The sequence below is a fragment of the Solanum dulcamara genome, chromosome 9, assembly GCF_947179165.1.
Source record: "Solanum dulcamara chromosome 9, daSolDulc1.2, whole genome shotgun sequence".
Lineage (NCBI taxonomy): Eukaryota > Viridiplantae > Streptophyta > Magnoliopsida > Solanales > Solanaceae > Solanum > Solanum dulcamara.
The window spans coordinates 72630108-72654839 of NC_077245.1; the positions used below are offsets into that span (position 1 = coordinate 72630108).

The 24732-nt window shown below is 36.2% G+C and overlaps 2 protein-coding genes across 5 annotated transcripts in view; both read left to right on the plus strand.

The window, feature by feature from the left end:
- The window catches only part of LOC129902614 (ubiquitin C-terminal hydrolase 13-like), a 32381-nt gene extending 12525 nt beyond the window's left edge, over positions 1-19856 (plus strand). For 2 of the 3 annotated variants that reach the window (XM_055977946.1, XM_055977948.1), the window contains exons 6-32: positions 973-1191; positions 1267-1375; positions 1467-1582; positions 1799-1897; positions 4510-4619; positions 5600-5674; positions 10693-10771; positions 10870-11019; positions 11468-11548; positions 11647-11766; positions 12233-12355; positions 12883-12960; positions 13055-13143; positions 13226-13334; positions 14319-14387; positions 14460-14570; positions 15644-15699; positions 15870-16047; positions 16124-16225; positions 16348-16419; positions 16524-16589; positions 16820-16885; positions 17891-17977; positions 18085-18201; positions 18419-18493; positions 18629-18715; positions 19340-19856. In XM_055977946.1, the coding sequence (XP_055833921.1) occupies positions 973-1191; positions 1267-1375; positions 1467-1582; positions 1799-1897; positions 4510-4619; positions 5600-5674; positions 10693-10771; positions 10870-11019; positions 11468-11548; positions 11647-11766; positions 12233-12355; positions 12883-12960; positions 13055-13143; positions 13226-13334; positions 14319-14387; positions 14460-14570; positions 15644-15699; positions 15870-16047; positions 16124-16225; positions 16348-16419; positions 16524-16589; positions 16820-16885; positions 17891-17977; positions 18085-18201; positions 18419-18493; positions 18629-18715; positions 19340-19381 (2685 nt within the window). In that variant the 3' untranslated portion in view covers positions 19382-19856. The remainder of the gene's footprint in view (positions 1-972; positions 1192-1266; positions 1376-1466; positions 1583-1798; positions 1898-4509; positions 4620-5599; positions 5675-10692; positions 10772-10869; positions 11020-11467; positions 11549-11646; positions 11767-12232; positions 12356-12882; positions 12961-13054; positions 13144-13225; positions 13335-14318; positions 14388-14459; positions 14571-15643; positions 15700-15869; positions 16048-16123; positions 16226-16347; positions 16420-16523; positions 16590-16819; positions 16886-17890; positions 17978-18084; positions 18202-18418; positions 18494-18628; positions 18716-19339) is intronic. The other variant, XM_055977947.1, reaches the window with a different exon arrangement.
- A 1323-nt stretch (positions 19857-21179) lies between these two features.
- On the plus strand, positions 21180-23909 carry LOC129904364 (protein BUNDLE SHEATH DEFECTIVE 2, chloroplastic). 2 transcript variants are annotated; one of them, XM_055979928.1, is made up of 4 exons: positions 21180-21539; positions 21759-21837; positions 23233-23316; positions 23690-23909. In XM_055979928.1, the coding sequence occupies exons 1-4, from the start codon at positions 21237-21239 to the stop codon at positions 23740-23742; spliced, it is 519 nt and encodes a 172-aa protein (XP_055835903.1). In that variant the 5' UTR covers positions 21180-21236; the 3' UTR covers positions 23743-23909. The 2 variants fall into 2 exon arrangements, with proteins under 2 accessions (XP_055835903.1, XP_055835904.1); XM_055979929.1 differs by having other exon boundaries at positions 21182-21539; positions 21759-21795.
- Positions 23910-24732: the final 823 nt, after the last annotated feature.

The window sequence follows — 24732 nt, forward strand, 5'->3', positions numbered from 1 at the left end:
CGACTCAGAGAATCCTTCCATCAACAATCCATGGGAAGGTTAGGAAAGTAGTCCACAGTGAAATATCAGTAAGAAATTCAGCATTAAAGTCAAACTCGTCCGTACACTGTTTGAGGATGATGGGTCTGTTATTGATGGTATGGGGTCCTGAGCACAGAACCTGGTGCATATCATCCATTGATTGAAACCACACTACATAGTACCCATCCTCATGCACATAGAGCTAAGGTTCTGCAACATCCCAAGTTCGAGCAATGTATCGCTGCATGTAGTTATAACCTGGAGCTTCACCTATCACATAAGCTATTAATATACATCTCCATTTTTCAGTCTCCTTATCCATCACAATCTTATCCAATTGGACAACAGTTTCCCCATTCCGGATAATAGGAGGAATGTAATGTAGTGGCATACCATGAGATGCACTACGATTCTTCTGAAATAGCTCTACCCAAGGGTTCTCAATTCTCATGGGCCGGTCCCCCTGATTCATACTCACTCCCTTCTTCTAACGCATCATAGAGGTGTTGTTGCAGCTGAATCCCATTTTCCGGTGTAACCCTGCCCTTTTCTCCTAACGGAGCACTCAATTTAGGGGTACCAGTGACCAAGCTACGCTCACCAACATCCGTAGGTTAAGCCATCACATTGCTGCGCAAACTCTCCCCCTGCGCCTTAGGCTTATTGCTCATAACTCGAGGATCCACCACACCAGAAATCCCAGACTGAATATCCTCCACGTCTTTGAATTTCAGCGGCGTTGCTAGGTCATTCCTTGCCACATCACGCGAAACCCCCATCCAAGCATTTAACGTGGGTTGAACAGTGTCTTCTCCAATCTGCTTAGCCCCAATTCCAGCTATCCGTGTTCCAACTTTACAATTTGGAGCTTCCTACTTTTAATAATATATGATTATGGGGCTGATTATTAAATTTGTACTACTTGATTATGAAGTTTGATTTTAAACTCAGGCTGTATACCACATGCCTACAACTGAAAATGATATGCCCTCCGCTAGTATCCCTCTAGCGTTGCAAAGCTTATTCTATAAGCTCCAGTACAGTGACAACAGTGTAGCAACAAAGGAGTTGACAAAATCATTTGGATGGGAAACATATGATTCCTTCTTGCAGCATGATGTGCAAGAACTCAATCGTGTTCTCTGTGAAAAGCTTGAAGAAAAAATGAAGGTAAATCAAACTTCAGTTGGTTATCGGTGCTTCAGTAATTTCTTATTGACATGATTGCTCTTTTTCTGCTGTTAGGGAACTGTTGTGGAAGGCACTATACAGCAGTTATTTGAAGGGCACCATATGAACTATATTGAGTGCATCAATGTGGACTACAAATCTACAAGAAAGGAGTCATTTTATGGTTTAGTAGATCAGACAAGCTCCTGATGTTGTCTTCTATAGCCATTTAAGTTTTGCACCTTATGGTGGTCTGTATATATTGTGTGTGGCAGATCTGCAGCTTGATGTCAAAGGCTGTGCTGATGTTTATGCTTCTTTTGATAAATATGTTGAAGTTGAACGTCTTGAGGGTGATAACAAGTACCACGCAGAACAATATGGTTTGCAGGTAAGATAGCACACTAGTCTTGTAGTTCCAAGTACTCCTTTAGTTACTCTGGGTAAAGTTCGCAAAAGTTTCTATAAAATTAAGCTTCATGGCTGCAACTACATTTGGCAACATTGTCTCATATTTCTTTTTATCTTCTCCAGTTGGTTGATCTATTGTGGGTTAGGCTATTTTTCCTAGATTCACTTATCTAATGTTAATATTTGGTTGTTTCAGGATGCTAAGAAGGGTGTCTTATTCATTGATTTCCCCCCTGTCCTGCAGCTTCAGTTAAAGCGCTTTGAATATGATTTTTCGCGAGACACTATGGTAAAGGTCAGTTGTAACAAGGTCCAGCAAATTCCAGTTTTTTAATGGTCCACAATATCTAATTTTCATGCTGAAGACTGTTCTTCAGCTCTAATGCCCTGCAATTGGAAGCATGGAGTGTACATAGTTTTAGAATTCAAACATAAGGTTACAACAACAGAAGATGACTGTCAAATCACAAAATCAGCCCAAAATAATGGGAAAGCATATTAGGACTTATCAGAGCTTGAAATTCAGTTGGAAGATAACAAAATTAAAACAAAATTTGATTGGTCAGTCTGAGGGATTGATCTTCTAATGAAGCAAGTTAGGATTTTGCTCATCTAAAAAAAGCAAGCCGGTAGCAAGACATCTTTAGTCATATCGCAAAGCAGTCATTAGTAAAAGTTCCGTAGATAATGGTATAGATTTCTGTAAGCATAATGAAATAGATTTGATTTAATCATTCATTACCATTTATATGATGACTCTGAGATGACAATGATGGTTCCATTCAGATCTTTCTTAATTCATCTTCAAGAAGTTTTGATATATAAAACCAGTTCTTGTTCTTGACATCAGTAGGTTAAATACCTTTGCATTACTTAATCACGGATCCATGGCATGTTTTATGAGATCTTGAGAAAAGGAGTACTCATTGATTGACAGTACTTTCATCTTGATGTTCATTTACTTAGTGATGCTTGAAGAGTGTACCCCTGAGGTGCTTATAAGTCATCAAAGGTTGTATTCTTCTGTTTATCCTCTCAAGAGATAAACCAGCTTATCGTCATCAAAAGAGATAAAGCAGCTTATTTTTTGTGCTGTGAAGTGTTAGTAATGCTTTTATTTAATACAATTTCTGCAGTATTCAGTTGTTACTCTCAATGGTTTTCACATTTAGGGGTAAATGGTTGCTAAGGTTAGAAAGATAGAAGCAATTGAGTTGGGGGTTCTTAAAGAGATGTAGGAAACAGGTATGGTATCAGTTCAGGTACATAACCTGCTCTTTGCAGTCTCTGTTCGGAAAGGGAACCAAAAAAGGATGGAAGGATTATCCTGCTGCTTATTTGCAGGCTCAAGTTGGAAAAAGAAACGAGAACAGGAAGGACTATTGGGCTGCAGCATTGATTGTGGGAAGTAAGAGTTGAGAAGAAGCTTTTTTACAACCGAAGGGAAAATAACCGGTGAACATTAAGCTTGTGTCCGGACATGCAATATGAAGTCATGATTTCAAATCAGTGTTTGGACATGCGATTTGGGATCATGATCTCAAATCCCAAATTCTCCAAAAAACATGATTTGGGATTCCAAATCATGATTTCATTTTTTTAAAATGTAACACTTGACCCATAAGTTTATATTTGTAAAACAAAGACCCGTCATTTTAATTTTAGAAAAAAGGACTCATGCTTAGGTGAAGAGATTGTCCATACCATGTGAAATGATTATATTAAAAAATAACTAGTTACTACTATTGTTGACTAGTGGATTTGTATAAAATTATGTGTATATGGAAGTTTGTAATCGCAAACATTTATTTATAAAAGGAACATGGAGATATGCGATTTATTAATGCGGCGCCTTAGGATAGTTTAATATCCTTTTTATGAACTATGGTTTGGCAGGTTTGCTCCTATAATAAGATTGTATAAGAATTGGTGATTTTTTTTTATAGTTTTCACAACTTGTGGGGTTTTCATATTTATGAGAAAAAATACAACTTAAAAAATTCAAATTGCATGTTTGAACATAACTTCAACTTAAAATCAATCTGATTTCAAGTCATGATATCAAATCATGATTCCATACCACAGTTCCAAACGGGCCCTAAGTTAAGCAGAAAAAGAAAAGCAAATTATTGTGGTGCTGTTTTTGCATATCAAACATGCTTTAGAAATTCATATAACACAAACCTCATTATATTGGGACTTCCTAGTTCATTTAAATTTTTGTTCAAAGTTCATTCCCTTATAAAACTATATCTAAAGCTTTCTATTTGTTGAACCTGTTAATAAAAATTTGAACTCTGATCATTATCACTTAATCAGCTGGCGTCAATCCCAGGGTAGTTAAGTCACCTGTGCATCGTTAATCGTGGAAAAACAATTTTTATTGTGGTTTGACAGCTAGTTGCTTGTAGTTGCCTCTAGACAATTAGTAGAAATTTGATGTTGTGTTTTTCCAAACTTAACTATGACCCTGTCATTTAAAGCCTAATGTAGGTGCATAACTATATGTAGTCCTTTAGAATATTTCTTCCTTTTTTCTGGAATACCTTTTGGTTATTTTTTTTTTCAAAAGAATTTTAATGATATTTTGATTGTTTTCTGCAAATGTTATTCAATATTCCATGCATTTCTTGATCAATATGGTGGTCCTCATGTTAAAGTCGTGTGTAACTATTGGTGATGCATGTAAGAGGAATTTTCTAAATACAATCATCTTTTCTTCCAAGTTAACCCTTTCTAGTGCTAACTGCACAATGGCCTTGCACATAAGGTGTATACTTCTAGGCCCTCTGTTAGACAAAGTACCATCATTAGGATGAGAGTTGAAGAAAAAAGTAGCAAAAGTTTTTGTCGGATTGCCAATATTCATCAATTGATACGATTTTATTGTTTGGTGATGCAATGTAGATAAATGACAGATATGAGTTCCCTCTGCAACTCGATCTAGATAGAGAGAATGGTAAATACTTGTCACCTGAGGCAGATGGAAGTGTCAGAAACCTTTACACACTTCACAGGTATCAGATGCTCAAGAAAGTCTTCATTATATCTTATTATGCTAAAATGTAAATGTTATATTCCAGTTCAAGGCATATAATTTAGATGTATACCTATTTCCCACTTGGTTTGGTGAAACTCCTAATTCTGTAAGTCCCCGAGAAAAAGAGAGGCTGTATACTTATATTTGTCTGGGAGTCTACATGACTTGCAGATAGCTTCTAAATTTGGGATTACTTGTCTTCAACAAGTCGTGAGTTGTAACATCACTTGATGGGGTGGGGCATTTAGAATTTTATTTGTATTTTTTAAGTTCTCTTCCTTTAATTTTTTTTTCTTATGTCACCCTTTTCAGTGGTAATGGGTTAGCATCTTGCTTGAATTTTTGTTTCAGCCATTTGATTTAAATAAACAAGTACATGGATGTCCTGTGTAAGTGTGCATGCCTTCATCCTTCTTGTATAGTTGTGAATGACCTTACTCAAAGTTAACTGTCTCTTCAAGGATTGCAAAGGATTTTACACTGTGTTTATATTGTTTTTACTTCAGCAGTATTTCCAAATTTAGTTAGAGTTCTACAGCTGTGAACGACTGCCTAAAATACAAGGTTCTCCCGCTCTAATCTAACTATTTCCCCAATTTCACTTGGAAATGAGAATGTCTATTTTGTGTGTGTGTTCCTACATTGAAGTTTTGGCTTGGAGTCCTATTTATTGTTAAGTAGGAAATAATAAAGGGCGATGCTATGAGAACTGGATATGCTCTTTATGGATGAGCAAGTAATTCCTGATTATGAAGTTCAACACAACCATGCTTGGCCTAGTCTATTAAAAGTTTAAAACAGACTTCTGCATGCCTAAATCATATCTCAGATTGTCCACTACTTTAGTGTCTTATGTATATTTTAAGACATGAATTCACATAATTTTTTTTAGCTCGATCATTCATTTTTCTGGCCTCTTGATCTTTTTCTTTTTCGGCAACTTTTTTCCATCTGCAGTGTATTAGTCCACAGCGGTGGTGTGCATGGCGGGCACTATTATGCTTTCATAAGGCCAACTCTTTCAGATCAATGGTGAACATTATATATCTGAATTTGTATCTGTGCTCCTGAACTTTTTGTATGACAGAATCATGCATTCAACAGTTGTATCCTTTTTTCTTTTTCTAACAAGGACAGTTGTATTCTTTTTTCATAAAGATATCTTCTTATTAATGTTATGTTGCTTTGCCCTTTTGGTGGCGGATAAAAGTAATAGTAGACTAGTAGTTGACAATCTGCTCACAATGTTTTTGAGATTCTTCTTTGTAATAGCCACCCATAAATCTTCACATTACTCTTCTTCTGCTTAGTTTCTCAATAAGGCAATACTTTAATTGAACAACAACAACATCCTTGTGTAATCTCACAGGTGGGGTCCGGGGAGGGTAGCATGTACGCAGACCTAATCCACTGCCTTGGGGAGGTAGAGAGGTTGTCTCCTAAAGACCCTCAGCTCAAGTAACACATCTTAAAGTAGTTTTTTTAAAAAAGAAACAAAATAATGCAATAACTGAAGCAAAGAAACAATAGGCAGTAACAGAAATCGAAGGGTAAAAAACTACGAGACCAGAATTACTGCTACCGGTATGCAAGGAGAAACATGTACAGTGCACCAAGACTATTCCGCAGTAAAGCGAGACAACACTCAATTACCTACTAACCTTCTACCCTAATCCTCAACCTCCCCATCCTCCTATTTTAGAACGTGTCCTTGATAAGCTGAAAATGCACCATGTCCTCTGTCTAATCACCTCTCCCCAATAGTTCTTCAACCTACCTCTACCTTCCCTTAAACCCACCACTGCCAACCTCTCACACCTCCTCACCGGGGCATTTGAGCATCTCCTCTTTACATGTTCGAACCATCTCAGCCTCACCTCTGTCATCTTATCTACCACGGAGGCCACTTCCATCTTGTCTTGGATATCGTCAATTGTAATCTCATCTCTCCTAGTATGCTCATACATCCACCTCAACATCCTCGCCTCCACAACTCTCTTCTTTTGATAATGAGAATTCTTAACTAGCCAACACTCTGCCCCATAGAACTTAGTCGGCCTAACCATCTGTAGAACTTGCCTTTAAGTTTCGTTGATACATTCTTATCGCACAAGACTCCGGAAGCTCTCCTCCATTTCATATGCCCCGCACCAATACTTTGTGTGATATTATTGTTGATTTCTCCCTTTCCTTGGATTAACGACCCAAGATACTTGAAACTTCTTTTCTTATGGATGACCTGTGTATCAAACCTCAGTTCTACGCCAACCTTATGCGTTACAAGGTATATAATAATTTTATTGAATATGTAAAAAATGTATGATTTTCTTTCCCGATGAAATAAGAAGAATATCATTAACAAAAAGCATCAAAAAGATGCAAACATTACAAAGAGATTAACAGCTCCCAGGATGGCAGGGAAAAAGCTATCACAACTATCAACATAGATCTATGGAGCTGACAAATTCTAGGAATGATTCAACAGTAATTACAGAGGAGTGGTTGACCCAACTAAAAAGACTAATCAAACATCTATCTTAAGAGAGGAAATGGGAGTTGGGATGCCATCAAAACACCTTTTGTTCCTCTTTATCCATAAGCACCACAAAATACAAGCAGGAACCAAAGACCAAATCTTTTTGATGGACTTCTCAACTTTCCAGGAACTCCAACACACAAAAGCCTCTCTCAAAGTGCCTGGCATGGCCCAAGTTAGTCCAAAGAGAGAAAAGAACATGTTCCAAAGGTCTGTGGCAACAATGCAATGAAGAAACAAGTGATTGATAGATTCTGGGTTGCACAAGCACATGCAGCATCTGTTGGCTATATGGAGCTTCCTCCTCATAAGATTATCCTGAGTTAAACAAGAACCATTTAGACTGACCCAGCTGAAACAGATGACTTGTGGAGACGTCTTAGTTCTCCAGATTAGTTTCCAGGGCCACAGATCAATAAGTGTCTTCCTTGAGCTTAGATGTAGGTAGCCTTCTTTGACCGAATAGGAGCCATCCCTGTTACTTCCCCCAAGTGAGTCTATCCCTGCTTTGGCTGTGGACTGAACTGGTCTGGATGGTGGCCATGAGGGCCATATATTCTTCCAATTCCCAGTCATTTAGGTTTCTCCTCAGAGTCACATTCCAAACATTATCTTCCCAACACTGAGGGATGGTTGAGTCTAGATTGGAGGCAATCTGAAATATTCTTGGAAATACGTTCATTAGAGGGATGTTTCCCAGCCAAGTGTCTTTCCAAAACTGGATGTGCTCCCCACTTTCCACCTTGAGAGTAGCATTGCTATAGGAGACCTTACACAACTTCCTTATAGCTGTGCCATAAGGGATTGTGACTTCATTAGAGCACCAGTGACGAGTGCTACCAAATTTTGCTTGGATCACTTCCTTCCATAGACCAGTTGTCTCCTGATTGTACCTCCAGTGCCACTTCATTAGCATACACTTGTTATGTAATGCCAGGTCTTTAATCCCTAAGCCTCCAAACTGCTTTGGCATGGTGAGTTTGGCCCATTTCACAAGGTGGAATTTGTGGTCCTTACTGTCACCTTCCCAGAGGAAGTCTCTCCTAATCTTGTCAAGATGTTTTTGCACCTTAGCTGGCATAGGGAAAAGGGACATAAAAAAGGTGGGAATACTATCCAAGACACTATTGATGAGTGTTACCCTTCCCCCTAGTGAGAGATATTGTTGCTGCCAGGAAGCCAATCTTCTTTCAAACTTTTCCACAATACCACTCCAAGCCCCAACTGATTTGTAACTAGCACCCAGTGGTAACCCCAAATAGGTAGTGGGAAAAGATCCAATTGAGCAGCACATGATGTCTGCCAAATTCTCCAAGTCAGGAACCTCATTAACAGGGTAGATAATACTTTTAGACATGTTAATGTGGAGTCCTGACATGGCTTCAAAAAGCATAAGAGTGAGGTTAGGGTATTGCACTTGGGATTTCTCAGCTTCACAGATGATCAGTGTGTCATCAGCAAACAAGAGATGTGATTTAGAGACTCTTAGACTAGAACCATTGCACACCATAAATCCTTCTAGCCAATGTAATTGTTTGGCCTTTTCTCACATCCTACTTAAACCCCCTCGATAGCCAGGATAAATAAGTAGGGTGATAGGGGATCACCTTGCCTAATGCCTCTCATGGGGAGAGAAAAAGCCCACAAGACTTCTATTTACCAGTACAGAATACTGTGGAGAAGCTGTATTTGATCCATCTAATCCACGTTTCTCCAAACCCTATCTGCCTTAGGATTGAGATAAGGAATGATCAGTTTAGCTTATCAAAAGCTTTCTCTATATCAACCTTAAAAAGAAGACCAGAGGTACCACTTTTCTGCTTCCAGTCCAAAACTTCATTGGCAATAAGAGTTGCATCAGAGATTTGCCTTCCTTGAATAAAGGCATTCTGAAAACCAGAGACAAGACCTCCAATCACCTTCTTAAGCCTTTCAGCAAGCACTTTAGCCAAGATCTTGTAAACGCTACCAATAAGGCTAATAGGCCTAAAATCTTTAAGTTCTATTGCACCTTTCTTTTTAGGGACAAGTGCAATAAAAGAAGCATTGAAGGATTATACCATGTGACAATTACACAAACAGTTAATTGTCTACAAAAGGCATCCAATCTTCAATAGAAGTAGAAACTTCATAGGTGCACCAAAAATTTACTAAAAATAAGAGGTTATCCCTCAAATGTACACAACTAGGATGTATCCCTTCAAACACTCACCTACTCCTTTCTTTCCAAATGAACCACATGAGAGCCGAAGGACCCATGCCTTGTGTCTTCTCCTCCTCCTCATGAAAGCCGTTTACTCTTCTTTTGTTTCCTCGCCTGATAATAATTTTGGCCTTTGAATTATAGTACATCCAGTTGTATTTAGCAACTTATTAGTGCTTTCTCCTACTGTGCTATAAACCTGGGGATGCAACTTAGTGCTTATTTGGAGGCATCCTAAGCTGTTCTCTGGAGGAGAAATATTCAAAAAATCCAGGAAATCCCCAGGGCTGATGGTTATTGACACCTCTATTTGCTGTAATGATAAGAGACCGAAAAACTAGAGAGTCTTCGAACAAGAATCCACACTTAATTAAGGAAGTTACTTATTGAGTTTAGCTTGGGGCCTTTTACAGTTTATCATCCTTTAGTCTGTATATAGCCAAAACTGTCTTTGTTGTATATGATTTTAAGATTACTCATATAAACTGGTTGCCAACCTATTAGATCAGCACCTGCTAGCACTAACTTGTAGGCAGGATTTCGTTAGAACTTGGAGGTAACTTTTCAGAGGAGTCTGTATTTTGGAGTAAATGTAGTGATTGGTTTTCCTAAAAGAACACAAAAGTGGCAAGGTTGGCACCTGTTGGAGAGGAAACTGCAATTAAAACACACTTCAGTGGGAAAAAAAGAAAGGAACAGATGAAAAAAAGGTCTATATGGACCAGGAAATTAAAATCATTGCAATTAAGCAAAATGTGTGTAAAATAAAAAAATGGTGTTAGTTAAATCAAAAACTGTTTTAAATTTATGATTCTAGTGCAAAGGCACAAATTTTAGTTTCAAATTCAGACAAGTGACTAACTACTTTTTAATTTTAATTTTCTGATCTCAGTGACTACTTGTTGGAGATCCCTTCGACCTCACGGGAGTTATTCCTGTTGGTATAATTTGTTTGTAATGCTTAAATTATTGGTAAAGTTGTTTAAAGTTGTGGTGCATGAGATACTCCTTGTGAGGTAATTTTTGTGTTCAAACGGACCTAATAAAGTTGCTTATAGTTGTGGTGCATGAAATACTCTTTGTGAGGTAATATCTGTGTTTGGCATGGCATATTCTACTAATGGCCTCTTGACTTTTTAGTCCCGAATTCTGTAGGATGAGTATTTTATGATTCAATAGTTGGCTAATCGTATACTTTTAGGTTCCTGGATTTTTGAGACTCTAAAGTTTTGTGCTTTGGATTGAAATATATACCATGTTTCAACATCTCTTTTTCTTCCACATAACTCAAAAGTATCCTGATTTTTCCAGGTATAAATTTGACGATGAACGTGTGACTAAAGAAGATGTGAAAAGAGCTCTAGAAGAGCAGTATGGAGGAGAAGAAGAGGTGATTCTTGATTTGATCTTACTAATTGATATCTTTTCTTTGGATTGCAGATTTGCTGAATTGTTTTTCATTTATCGCCTCTTTTTAATTTTACGTAGCAGTTGCCACAGACAAATCCTGGATTCAATAATGCTCCTTTCAAATTTACAAAGTACTCAAATGCTTACATGCTGGTCTATATTCGGGAAAGTGACAAGGAGAAAATAATGTGTAATGTGGATGAGACGGACATTGCTGAGCACGTCAGGGTAAGATGCTGACTGCCATATGAATTGTTTTACTTTATGTTGTTTCATTTGTTCACTTACGGGTCGTTTGGTAGCTGGTTTGGAAATGAATTATGCAAGCATTAAATTCTGCACAAGTAATACCACGTTTGGTAGTTAGTTAGGAGGTGAGTTATACACGTATAAAATTAATACAGTGTTTAGTTTGCAATTTAGAAATTCACATAACTAATACATGTATAAGCTATGAAGGAATCTATGTATTATTTTATGTAGGATAGAAGATGGAATAAGTAATACACGAATAATTAATACAAGAAGTAGTAAACCTTGCATAACTAATCCTTTGCATAAACTAATACATAGATTCCCTTGTAACTAATTCATATTACTAATACCTGCATAACTCTAACCAGCTACCAAACGTCTCCTTTGTTTGATGCTGACTAGACTAATGAACATGTTGTAGGCAAGGTTAAAGAGAGAACAAGAAGAGAAAGAGCAGAAGAAGAAGGAGAAAGCAGAGGCACACCTTTACACAATTATAAGGGTATTTTATTTAAATATTCCACCTTTTTCTGTGATTACTGGGACGAAAGAGTGGTGTTTAAGTTGAGAACTTCTGTGCCTAATACATCACCTTTTTAGGTTGCTCGTGATGAAGACCTCAGACAGCAGATTGGGAAGGACATACATTTTGATTTAGTGGATCATGACAAAGTTAGGAGTTTTCGCATTCAGAAGCAGACACTTTTTAGCATTTTTAAGGTAACATGATAGTCTTTTTAGCTGTATCTCTATTTTTGTTCTAGGTGTTGTCAGGTTGTATTTTGATTTATCAGGAGTAGTGAATTAAAAGTGAGCTTTTATAAACACTATAGAGGTCGGCGTAGGCGTGGAGAGAAAGTTAGCTTTCATAAACCTATGCTTTGCTTAGCCTAGCCATCTGAGTCTTTGTTTTGACTTTTTGACTTATGGCTGCCCAAAGTAAGTTAGTAACATTAATTCTGTGTTTTTGTGTCCATTATTGACGCAACATTAGGTTAGGGATCTATATTTTTGTGATTCATTTTCTTAGACTTTAAACTAGTTGAATTCTGTCTTGACTTGTGAATATAGAAGAATTATTTGAAATCTGTCTCGACTCTTGAGGCTTTTAAACTTTTTACATGGAATCAAGCTTAGGTGTAGTGGTTACAACGTCTCTGCTGACTAATTATATTGCTGCATGCAGGTGGAGGTTGCCAAAGAATTTGGTGTACCGGTGCAATTTCAACGTTTTTGGCTATGGGCAAAGCGCCAGAATCATACATATCGTCCAAATCGTCCATTAACACATCTCGAAGAAGCTCAAACTGTAAATACTTCTATTTAAATTATTAGGCAGATCTAGTAAAGTGTGCTTTTGCCAGGATGTTTATTCACTAAAACCGGATGCTCCATACATTAGGCTCGTCATCTAGGGTTTGTGGAGACTTAGAGTTGTATAACCTAGTCCAACAAATCTAGGGTGAATACTAAACTTACCTGTATACATCAACAACAACAACTACGTGTCAGTCCCAAATAAGTTGAGGTCGTCTATATGACTCCTCATTTCGCCATTTAAACTTAACCTGAACCCTTTTTCTAAAAATAAAAAAACAAAGATAAAAGGTTCTGTCTCCTTAGCAATCTCTCTGTTGTGCCAAGACTTGCTGTCTTCATGGGATGCTGATGTTTATTTATAATTTGCAAAGACGATATAACTTCGAAAGGTGTGACATCTGTGTTAAGGTGACTTAAATCAGGACATATCACTGATCCCTACAAACCCCTGTCAAAAGTCATGCTGACAGATTTCTGTGTTTGCTCAATGACCTGATAAGTTCTACACAAATTTAGGTTGGGCAGTTGAGGGAAGTGTCGAATAAGGTTCAAAATGCAGAGCTAAAATTGTTCTTGGAAGTGGAGCTTGGACTGGTAAAATATTCTTCATAAATTTTTTCGGTGAAATGCTAATTTAAAGTTTTCTTTTTTATCAAGCATTATTTAATAGTGTGTGTATAATTACAAGGACTTGAGACACATCCCTCTACCTGACAAGACTAAAGATGATATTATGCTATTCTTCAAGATTTATGATCCTGAGAAAGAAGAGCTGAGGTAATATTAATTATCTTCTTTATTGTTCGTTTAAATTAAACATTTATTTTTGTTGATTGATGATTTGTCTCTTGTACCGAAGGTATGCTGGAAGACTCTTTGTAAAGGGAACGAGTAATCCAACTGAAATCTTGAACAAACTAAATGAAATGGCTGGCTATGCCCCTGATCAAGAGATTGAACTATATGAGGTGTGTTCCTAGAACATCTCTGTTTATTATTGATGGTCATTGGGTGAGTATCATCACTTTTTTGGAAATTATCCGTTAGATAGGTATCCATGCCACTCCAGAACTTGCAGCTGCTCTTCCAGTTGTTTCCCTTCCAGCCTTCTTATGCTGGTCATCATCCAATAGTATCTGGATTTTCTTCCTTTAGCACCTACGCTTGCACTTTCTTGTGCCTAGGCCCAAGATTAAGTAAAGGGTAAAAGTCTTGGTATTCTTCTTCACGGAACTGGCTTTTCTCCTTCGGGCTCTTATTATGTGCTCCCCCCTCTTCCTCCTCATTGGTTTATTGTTGTCGAAGTGGTGGCTTTTAAGAGTTGTTATTTTACTCTTTTTTTGGTCTTTTTAGATCAAATCCTTGGTTTAGATTCGTTTGCAGTTCACAAGAAACAGAAGATCCAATTCCTCTGTAGCTAAACAACAATAGGAATGTAGAACAGCGTTACATGTGCAGACCCAGAAACTTAAGGCTTAAAATTGAAGTGCAGAATAAGACCAAATTGGTAATTTTTGTTACAAAAATTCAGACGGTAGATATTGTTAGGGATTGTAGTGATAGGACTTCCAATTTAGAGGAAGAGCTTAAAACAAAATGACTACTATGTGGTCAAACTTGTAGGTTCCTCTAGAAGCTTGTGTTCCTGATTGGTTCCTTTACAATCTTAAATCTTACCTTCCATTTTCTAATTTGTACGTGGGGCCTGGGCCAAACACATGTCTAGGACCTTATTTCCTGATGGGATCCTATACAATCTCAACATGTCATAGAATTTGTATGATCTTAATTCTTTTCTACCATTTCTAGTTTGCTTTTGGATCAGAATCGCTTTCCATAATTTGGCGACCTAACAATGCCAAGAGTAATTCTCACTATCTTGAAGGAGACTATGTTTGATCATTTCTCTAGTTCATTTGTGCTAAATCTCACTTTTGCTTAATTTTGTTCAGGAAATAAAATTTGAACCGATTGTCTTGTGTGAACTCATCGACAAGAAATTTTCTTTCCGAACGAGCCAGGTATACCTAAACCACCATTAAGTGTGCAGTGGCAGGAGATTTCATATTTGTCTGATACTCATTTCTGTGCAGCTTGAGGATGGTGATATAGTATGCTATCAGAAATCCTTTTCTCCTGAAAGTCGCCAGAAGTTACGGTATCCAGATGTTCCTTCTTTCCTGGAATATGTTCAAAATCGCCAGGTAATCTATGTATAGATTTATCAGCGAGTTTTTCTCTTCCATTTTGTCCTGTTAGTTATGTTTTCAACATTGCTGGTAATGGATCACGGATATTGCTGCTTCTTTTTTTGCCTTAGATAAATGGGATATTGATTAGTGGCCCTAGTCGCTCAGATTACTTGTATCAACTTAATAGTAGAGAAAGATATATTTTGGGAGAACTTGCTGACTTCTCCGTAAATTGCTAAAGAAGTTTTTGATAGGCCTAGCTACTGAACTTTAATATCTTATAAGATTACATTGTTTGAGCTGGTTTCTTTTGTTTAGAAGTTTTGTAGCAACTCACAGTCTCAAATTTCCATGAAACATTTTAATTTGTGTTACAAAAGAAATTATGAAATGATTGCTTAGAATGGTCACTGACAATGCTAACGCGGGATACTTTGTGTACCAGGTTGCCCTTTAAGAAAAAAAGAAGTAGTTTACTGAAATTTGATGATAAAGAAAAAGGGGGTGTCTCGTATGATGTTTCCTACCACTAGAAGCAGAACACTGATGCCCACCATGTCTATATCTCATAATTTTGATGATAAAAAAATGTAAACCTTACTTGAGTAGAGAAAATAGGCAGTTCCTGACATCTATTTTATGTATTTTGAAGTAAGTCATATGTAACTTTAGTTTTCCCTAATGGGTTAGTTTCAATTCGATTGCCGAAGTACTATCTTTTTTGGTTCAGTATTAGAGCCGGAGGCCATAGCTGCCTTTCTTAGTTCCTTGCATTCAGTGTAACTTAACTATTTTTTTGATGTACTATTTACCAAACATTCCCTTTTGCTGGTGTACATCAATAATACACTTATATTACTTATCTAAAAAAAGTTTTAACTTTGGTTCCCTGGTAACAAAGTCGAGTTGTGTTTATATCGAACATAAATTTGTATGTGAGATGGCTTAGCATAAATAGATCTTACTTCCAAAAGCCACTTTGTGATGTCCTTATCCTGTTCCATATTCAATGAAATATGACACTGAAATTTGTCTTTGGCTTTACTATTCTTTGTTGATTTGATCTATTATAACATGTCTTACAGGTTGTTCACTTCCGATCCTTAGAAAAGTTGAAGGAGGATGATTTCTGTTTAGAGCTGTATGTTCTAAAACTTTGCATATGCGAATAATTTCATCTTACTCTTTTTTTTTTCTTCTTTTTATTATATATATATATATATATATATATATATTATAAAGGTAGAGTAGTTGATTTGCCACAATGTTTTATCACTATTGCTTTCTCAAACAATTTCTTATTATGAAAAGGTCAAAGATTAATACATATGATGAAGTTGTGGAAAGAGTAGCTCAGCGACTTGGCTTGGATGATCCATCTAAAATAAGGCTCACACCCCATAATTGTTACTCTCAGCAACCTAAACCCCAGCCAATTAAGTACAGAGGAGTAGACACCCTTGGAGATATGCTGGTCCACTACAATCAGGTGAGTGTTAACATTGACTGATAATAATGAGCATTAGTTCCTGAAAGTCTTAACTATTTTAACTAATCGTTGACAGACATCTGATATTTTGTACTATGAAGTACTGGACATTCCTTTGCCAGAATTACAAGGTTTAAAAACCTTAAAAGTAGCTTTTCATCATGCTACCAAAGATGAAGTAAGCATGCTGTCTGATTTTCATTGATTTACTCATTTACCTTTGTCTAACAGAGAGCATGATTTTTCCTTCTGAATTTTTGCTTTTATAATTCCTCAAATTTCTCCTCCTTTGCTATGTAGGTGGTCACTTACACCATCGGACTACCAAAACAATCTATTGTGGGTGATGTAATTAATGATCTAAAGACAAAGGTAAAATGGTAAACTTAGTCTGGTATTCCTAGTTTCAACTTGTCTCTGAATTGAAAACTTACTCTTCTCCTATTTTGATGCTACTCTACTGTGCTGCTTAACAGGTTGAGTTGTCAAATCCAGATGCAGAATTAAGATTGCTAGAGGTCTTCTACCACAAAATTTATAAGGTATTGGTTTCAATCCTTCGACATTTGCTTCATTTATACTTCTTAACTAGGTCTTCTTATTTTGTCACCAGAAATATTTGCCTCTGGAGAAGTCCTAGTCGTTATGACATAAGCTCAGAAACTGTTGAAGTCTACAAATAATATAAATAGTTTTCTGATATATTTGCTTATCGACATCTTCTTTGGCTCCATTATATTTACCTCTTGTTTTAATGATTGCTTTCATGCAGATATTTCCAACAAGTGAGAAGATAGAGAACATAAATGACCAGTACTGGACATTGCGGGCCGAAGAGGTTCTCTCTCTTGCACTCCCTTTTCTAATTCTCCACTTCTGTCCCTACTATATCTGCATGTACCTTTATACAGTGGCCATTATGGTTGGTATGGTAGTGAGTTTTCCTGTGGTCAAAAGCTTGAACAAATATTGGTAGTTTTCCTGTGGGTCAAAAGCTTTTATCCTTCTCTTCCTCACCCCCTTCTCTCAAACTAATTACCACATATAGATGCAGCTAACTTTGACTTACAAGCTTCCCTTTGTAAAAGATTGAAATCGTGTAGGGCTTTTACAAGCTACTCCTGTCATCATTAGTTTTATGATATAGATCCATGCATCTAAAGAATAGTGGTGCCGAAAAGCAGACGAGCATAAGGTCTTACTTTTTTTTGATACTTTCATCTGAATTAGTGCTGCAAAGAAAGAAAATGGAACTTGAGTTAACCCCCCAAAATAGCACATTTGTTGCCAGAGGCGAATTTAAGGCTAAATATGGGGCACGTGAACCTGTGGTCTCACTGTAAAATTAGGTATTTTATGTATATATTTCGTAAAATTGGTATAATATTATCTGTTAGTACCCATGCTACAAAAAACTAAATGGTGCACTTGGTTGAATGTTGAGTTATATACCTAGAGGTATAGGTATCAATTCCCACTTAATACATTTTCTTCTTCTTCTTTTTTAAGTTGTGCACCCATGTTCTACAGATCCTAGATTCGCCACTGTTTGTTGAGGATTACCCAAAGGCTATTTAAGGAGAGAACAGCCCATTCCTTCAAATCAAAGTGCGACACTTAACATCCCCACACTTCTAGGGTACATGTGGAGTGTGGACACTATATCATAGGAGCCCAATAATAGCTAATGCTAAATTCCAGGTGTTGAATATTATTGGCATGTTACTCCTTAATAGACGATAAATATGAAGCGGCAACTCAATTCCCTTTCTAGGGCCAAAAACACTATTTGACAATGTTAAATTGCAGTTTATTAATCTGGATCTTCTCTTCTTCCCTGCAGATTCCTGAAGAAGAGAAAAATCTAGGCCTGAATGATCGTTTGATTCATGTGTATCACTTCACTAAAGAGACTGCACAGAACCAAATGGTGAGATTCCCCCCCCCCCCCCCCACATCCCGACCCATAGGGAAAAGGTGAACAAGAAAAAAGGAATTTTGTCTCATACAGCATTGTTTTCTTGACATTTGAAACAGCAAATTCAGAATTTTGGGGAACCTTTTCTCTTGGTTATCTATGAGGGTGAGACTTTAGCTCAAGTGAAGGTGCGAATACAGAAGAAATTGCAGGTCCCAGATGTAGAATTTGCTAAGGTAATTTGCAACTTGACATTGCTTGATCTTCCCATGAATGACTATTGTATTCAAACCAATTTACTATAATCGCTTCCGTTTTAAACACATATTGGTTAGTACTTGGTTTCCTTTATCTTTTTTTTTTGGGGGGGGGGGGGGAGATCGGGAATGGTTTTGATTAGTATATATGTAGTTGATGCTTGGTTTCTTAGTTTCATTTGTTTATAACTTTCAGTGGAAATTTGCATTCCTCTCACTTGGCCGCCCCGAGTACCTTGAGGACTCAGATATCTTGTCCAACCGTTTCCAGGTACTAAACACCAACTTCCTTCACTGCTAAAAGAAATCTGCCAAAGTGAAGGAGGGATAAACCGTCATCTACTCTCATATTCTCACTAAATGAATCTGTAATTATGCATATTTGGATCTTTTTGTTAACATGCAGCGAAAGGATGTTTATGGTGCTTGGGAGCAGTATCTCGGTTTGGAACATCCTGACAATGCCCCTAAAAGGATTCATGCAGCATATCAGGTAATCTGTGTTCGGTTCTTACATGTGGGCATACTCTGTAATTGGTAAAAGAACAAAAACTTAACAGCTTAAATACGTAAAGTTAGTTCTTGAGAGATATTTGATTCGTGGACTCTTGAGGTTTCTTTATCATGTACTTGGCGGGTTATGAGACCAGGAGTTCTCTTTCTGTGCAGCCTATGTTCCATAGTTGTCAACTTGTCATTGCTCATCTAGCACTTCAGAGAATTTCCGTCTGTTGAGGATGAAGGCAAACTTTCAATTACTTAAGATTTATCTGATTTATTGTAGAATACCTCAGCTTCTGTTGGTGCTTCACCTGGGAACATAACCTAGTTACATTAGTAGAATCTCTGGAAGGAATTGGAGAGATCAGATTTCTAGTATTGAATGCAAAAAATGGCTTAACAACCTTATAAAAAGTTGATTTTCCGACTGAATGCATGTATAAATTGCAGTGTTTTACTTCAATGCATTTCTGCTATCGTTTCTGTGTTTCTCCATGAGATGAACTTTGGTTACTGTGAAGTCTCTTGCTATACCTATCCTTTGCTGAGTATTCAAATAAATGAGACTGGACTTCCTTATTTCTTAATATATCTACTCTTTTCTTTCATGTCGCAGAATCGCCCGCCGTATGAGAAGCCTGTTAAAATTTACAACTAGTAACGCTGCTGAAAATGAAGATCGTGGGTTGGTTCAATGCTATGAATGACCATTGCATTTGCCGCTGAAGTTAGAAGCCAGTTTGAGTCTGTACAGGGTTTTTCGATTTTTGTTACTGAAGCATCTTGTATTCTGATATGGATGTGAAGTTTGATCCTAATGCAGCATCCATATCTTAGTACTTGAACTGAACTGCTGCACAAATAATCTATCGATAACTCTCTCTCTGTTCAAGTGTAAGTGTAAGTGAGCCATACGTTGGCGAAGAATTTTGAACAAATGATTGAATATATAAGATATTGTGCTTGATTCAGTTTTGACTTTTATCTGAGGAGAAAGAGTACTACTCAGCTTTCTGCCATTTTTGAGGCCTTTGCCTCTGAATTTGTAACCAGAAGAAAGTTTGGTAATTTCTTGCTATTGTAATTAACCAGTAATGAAGAGTGACAAGTTGTTTGTCACAAGTACTTGTTAATTATTTTTTTTTATATGTTTCATGTTGTTGTCCATTGATAAGGCGTTGTGCAGCAATAAAGCTGGTTTCTGGAGTTGTAGTTGAATGGAAAATGATGGGTAAAATACCATTTTGCTCAAGTTATAAAATTCTCATATGGTGCATGGAACACTGCTTAGGGATCTGACTAATTTGGATTTGTGTCGAAACGTCAGTGTTAAAAGCTAATTATATTATTTTCTTACTCTTTTTCAAATTACAAAAATACCTTAAAATTTATGGATTTTGAATGCATCACTGGACTTCTGGATACATCAACAGACATTCAGATACATAGGGAAGGGGTGTATCCAAGAAGGAGTTAGTGAGAGCTGAGAGGGGAGTGATGTATTTGAGAAAAGATTTTTGAAATTTTTTAATAGTAGAAATTTTTAGAGATTATGGTAAAATAAGATGTGCATTTAGATAATTTTCCGGATTTATGTAAATTACACTTTAGTAAAATGTTTTTTTTATTAACTTACAAAATCTATACTTGTGAATTTTTGTTACATATTTTCTATTTTGATAGTTTCAATTAAACATAATAATTAGAGTTTTATTAAATGACAAAATCTGTACTTATGAATTTTTGTTACATATTTTCTATTTTGATAGTTTCGATTAAACATAATAATTAGAGTTTGGTAAATGTTTTCTCGTGTAAATTAGTTAGGATACATTGCTACAAATATGATGATTTGATAATCTGTCGAACACTTCACCTTAAATCTTTAGTTTATTTTCATTTGTCAATATCTGATATATTTTCTCTCAAAACCTTTTTATATTCAAGGATACAAATATATACTCCATAAAATTTTCAAAATTGGACATATATTATATTAAAGGGTGTGGTGGATTAGTAAGCTAGAGTGGAGCTAAGGTCATCCAAATGAGTTCATCTCAAGTCCCTTGCTGAAAAATTATAAGTATTATATATAGAAAATTAATATTATTTTTAATATATATATATAATAGATATTGAATTTTATATTTAAAAAATTGTGTTACTTCTTTATTTTTTGAACTTCAATAGGAGTAATTTAGTTGAAAATCAAATTATCTTGAAATTATAATTACGAGATAATCATAATTATCTACCTCAACATTTACATGAAATGGATAATATCATAATTGTGGTACATTTTTTTTGCTGTCCTAATATCCTCAATCAAATATAAGATAGATTTAATCTGAAATAATCCACTTAATAGTTAAAATGTGATTTTCTTAGTAAATTTGAATTAATCAAATCTCAAAATCAATACCAGAAATCAATCAAAAACCATAAAAAAATGATAAAAAGAAAGAGAGTGAGTGAACATAAAGGGTGCTATGAGCTCCACAAAATAACTTCCAATGGCAGCAACACTCTCTCATTCCTCACTCTATCCCTTCAATTCTCTCTCTTCTTCTTCAACAACAATCTTTTCATCTTTATGCCATTTTACATGCTGTCCTTCTTTTTCAACAAAGCTTGATTTCCCAGTCTTGTCAACATCATGTTTTTCCCAATTTCACCAATTCTTCCCATGCCCCACAAATCATCATCCCATTTTGCTCTTTGTTGGTTTTGATTCACCCCCTTTGGATACTCAAACTTTTCTTGCTACTATCAGTGTTTTAACTGCCATTGCTCTCTCCCTCTTTCTTGGCCTCAAGGTAAAAAAAAAAAGAACAAAAAATCCTCTTTTTTCTTGAAATTTTATCATTGGTTTCACAAAGTTCCTTTTTTTTAATTGTATTTTCTAAAGATTCTTGCTTTCAGTTTATGGTTCAATTTCTTTATCTTGGGTTTCATAAAGTTCCCTTTTTCATTGCTTTATCAAGCTGTTTTAAGGTTTTGTTTGAAGTTGGTTTTTTGTTACTTTATTTTTGCAGGGAGATCCAGTTCCTTGTGATAGGTGTGCTGGGAATGGTCAACCTTTTATCCCTTTTGGTTTAAATTGCTGTTATGTGTGTATGTGTATGCGTATTTGTATGTGTGTATATATAATAGAAATTACATTCCTCATCTAGATTGAATTAAGAATTTGTTATGGATCCCAACTTTGTAAGACATCTCAATTCATAAGCAATGCTAGTTAAAAACAATTTAAGTACTTGAAAGGTATCATAAAATCGTGTAAGGGTCGTTATGGTGGTCGAAACTAGATAAATGTTGACTGATAGATATGATAAAAAGCTTTACAAGATTGTCAATAAGCTATAGCTTCTTCCAGTAGCCATTTCGATGCTGCATCAATAACTAGTAAGATGCTGTTATATGCTATGCTAGGTTCTGCTTTATTCATTTATTCAGGCAACTATTTTCTGGGATTCTGATATATAACTCTAAATAAGCAGATCGGTAATTTTTTTATCTTCGTGATGGAGTGGCAGGGTATGTCTTGGTTAGTCACACATGCCTGGAAAAAGACATGTCCAGGAGGTGGTGTGAACTTTTTAATCTATAATGTATTTCAAATATTGATTTTGTTATAGGATGTTGTTGTGTGTGCTTCATCAGGAGAAATGCAACAATCTTGCAGTCAAATATACGATAGATTAAAATTGTAAATAAGAAAAGAGAAGTCTAATATTCCTGCAGTCTTCATTACTTCCCTTGGCTAATAACTTCTTGAAGGTATTGACGGAGAATTGTAAGGAGAATGATGGTAATTTCTCTGTAAGTAATTGTGGGAGAGTATACTGATATTTTATGTGATAGTTTTGAGTTAGTTGCTACCTAATGGTTTGAGATTAACCAGTTTACTGGGGCACGGAGTGGATTGCTGACCCTTGCTTGTGGCTCGGGGCTCTTTTTTCTTTGAACCAACTCTGCTTCTTACAGTTGGCGGTAGACCAGGGTGTATGGATTGAAGCAATCCCCGAGGGAGCAGTTTGAGCAGTTCAGTAAGATTTTAGTTTAGATGGCTGCAAAAAGTGTGCTGCTGATCACACACATTTCGTAATAAAGGGTGCGAAAGTGAGTCGGATCATAGTAAAGGGCTCTGATTTTTTTATATTTTTTTTGAGACCATGGCAACAGATTATCGTTGTTGTTATTGTTGTTTTCTTTTCTTTTTTCCCTTAACCCCCCACCCGTTCAAACCTCCACCTCTTTCTCTTTTTTCGTGGAGGAACATGGCAATGAGGGGAAAGTTTGGACATTATTTGGTGCAGCAAATTCTGTTTAAAGTTTTAACATCACAGATGAAACTAACAAAAAGGTCTAACAAGCACATAAGTGTAATTGTAAACTGATTTGCATATATTCTTCCTACAGACTTCATTGTGTTGCTGGTGGTGGTCTTCCCTTTTTGTTCCTTAAGTTGATGAAGATTCAAGTTATTTACTTTGTTTTGATGTGTAGGTGGAACAAAGTGCGTGTTTTGCAACGATGGTAAGATGAAGAAAGAAACAGGATTAGTTGACTGCAAAGTTTGCAAGGGTGCAGGTACTATTAAGCTGCAATTTCTTCGCGGCCAATTTAAAGTTATTGGAAAATTTGCAATGCTTATAGCATGTAACAGATTAGATGAACTCTTGAATTTGGTTTTAGATCATATGAATGACATGAAAGAACTTAATTAGATGATCCTTTCCCATCCGTCAAGTTTGTATGTACTCACGCTCCTGTTTATTATTTTATAGAACCTCGGGAATTATGTTCCGAGTGCCCCCTCACCCTCGGCTTTGCCCTTGGGTTTGTCAACCGACCTGGAATGTTCAGACGGGGGAGCCTCAACGATGATGTAGTCAAACTAATATTTGGTCTCGAATGGATCAAATGATCATTATAGTAAATGTTCCTTTTTTCCCTTTTGCAGGATTAATACTCTGCAAGAAATGTGCTGGTTCTGGATACTCAAAAAGGCTATGACATATACTGCTTGTACTCTTTTCCCCTCTAGTTATTGACTTGTGTTCTGAGGCTAATTCACACATACATGAAAATTTGAAGCTCACATATGAGGCTATTTCTTTTGTTTAAATATTTGGCATTCATATATTTTTCTTTTTAAAAAGAAGGGTTACTAGTACTTTTGATCCCTCGATTATTGGTAGATTATGATTTTAGTCCCTACAATATCTGCCTAAGCACATTGAACCTCTACTCAATTGAATTGTGCGCTTTGGATCCCTTTGCTTGTGAATATTCACAAAATTTGTCATAATTATTATAGTAGCTCATGTGTTATGCTAAGTTTGTATTTTTACTTCATATTTGACGGTTAACATAGTTGTAGAAATAGTTAAATACAACATATTTTTTGAACATGAAGGGATCAAAAACATACATTTTAATCAATTGGAAGTTAAATATTATGAGTTATATATCATAGGGATCAAAAGCAGAATTTATCAATAACTTGGGACCAAAAGTGTTATTATCCAAGTCCTTATTTTTTTTATTAAACTTTAACCTCCAACTTTGAGAGAACTTTCTAATGAGAAAATACATATCTTGATGATATTATGCCCTTATGCCAAAATGAGTTTTCCAATCTTTGATCCTACAACTTTACAATGTTTGATAACAATAATGCAACTTATGTGTGCGTTCGCAGCATGTTATGAGTTCAAAGACTGTCGTAGACAAAAAAAAGTTAAGTATTTAAGAGGAGAAGATAGAAAGACGGATTCATAATCATTTGAGTCTCCAAATCCCGCGCCACATTGGTTCTCGTGATTTTTTCAATTATAAAAATAAAATAAAAATGTTAGAGCAATAATATGAGAGCCTATTACAATCTATCCATTATTGTGCAAAAAATTCTACTTATGGGCAATCATAATTTCAAGAGAACCTCAAAGACTTCCAAGTAAAAGTATTGTTGATGAGCTTTGTCATCAAATAGCATGTTTTTTT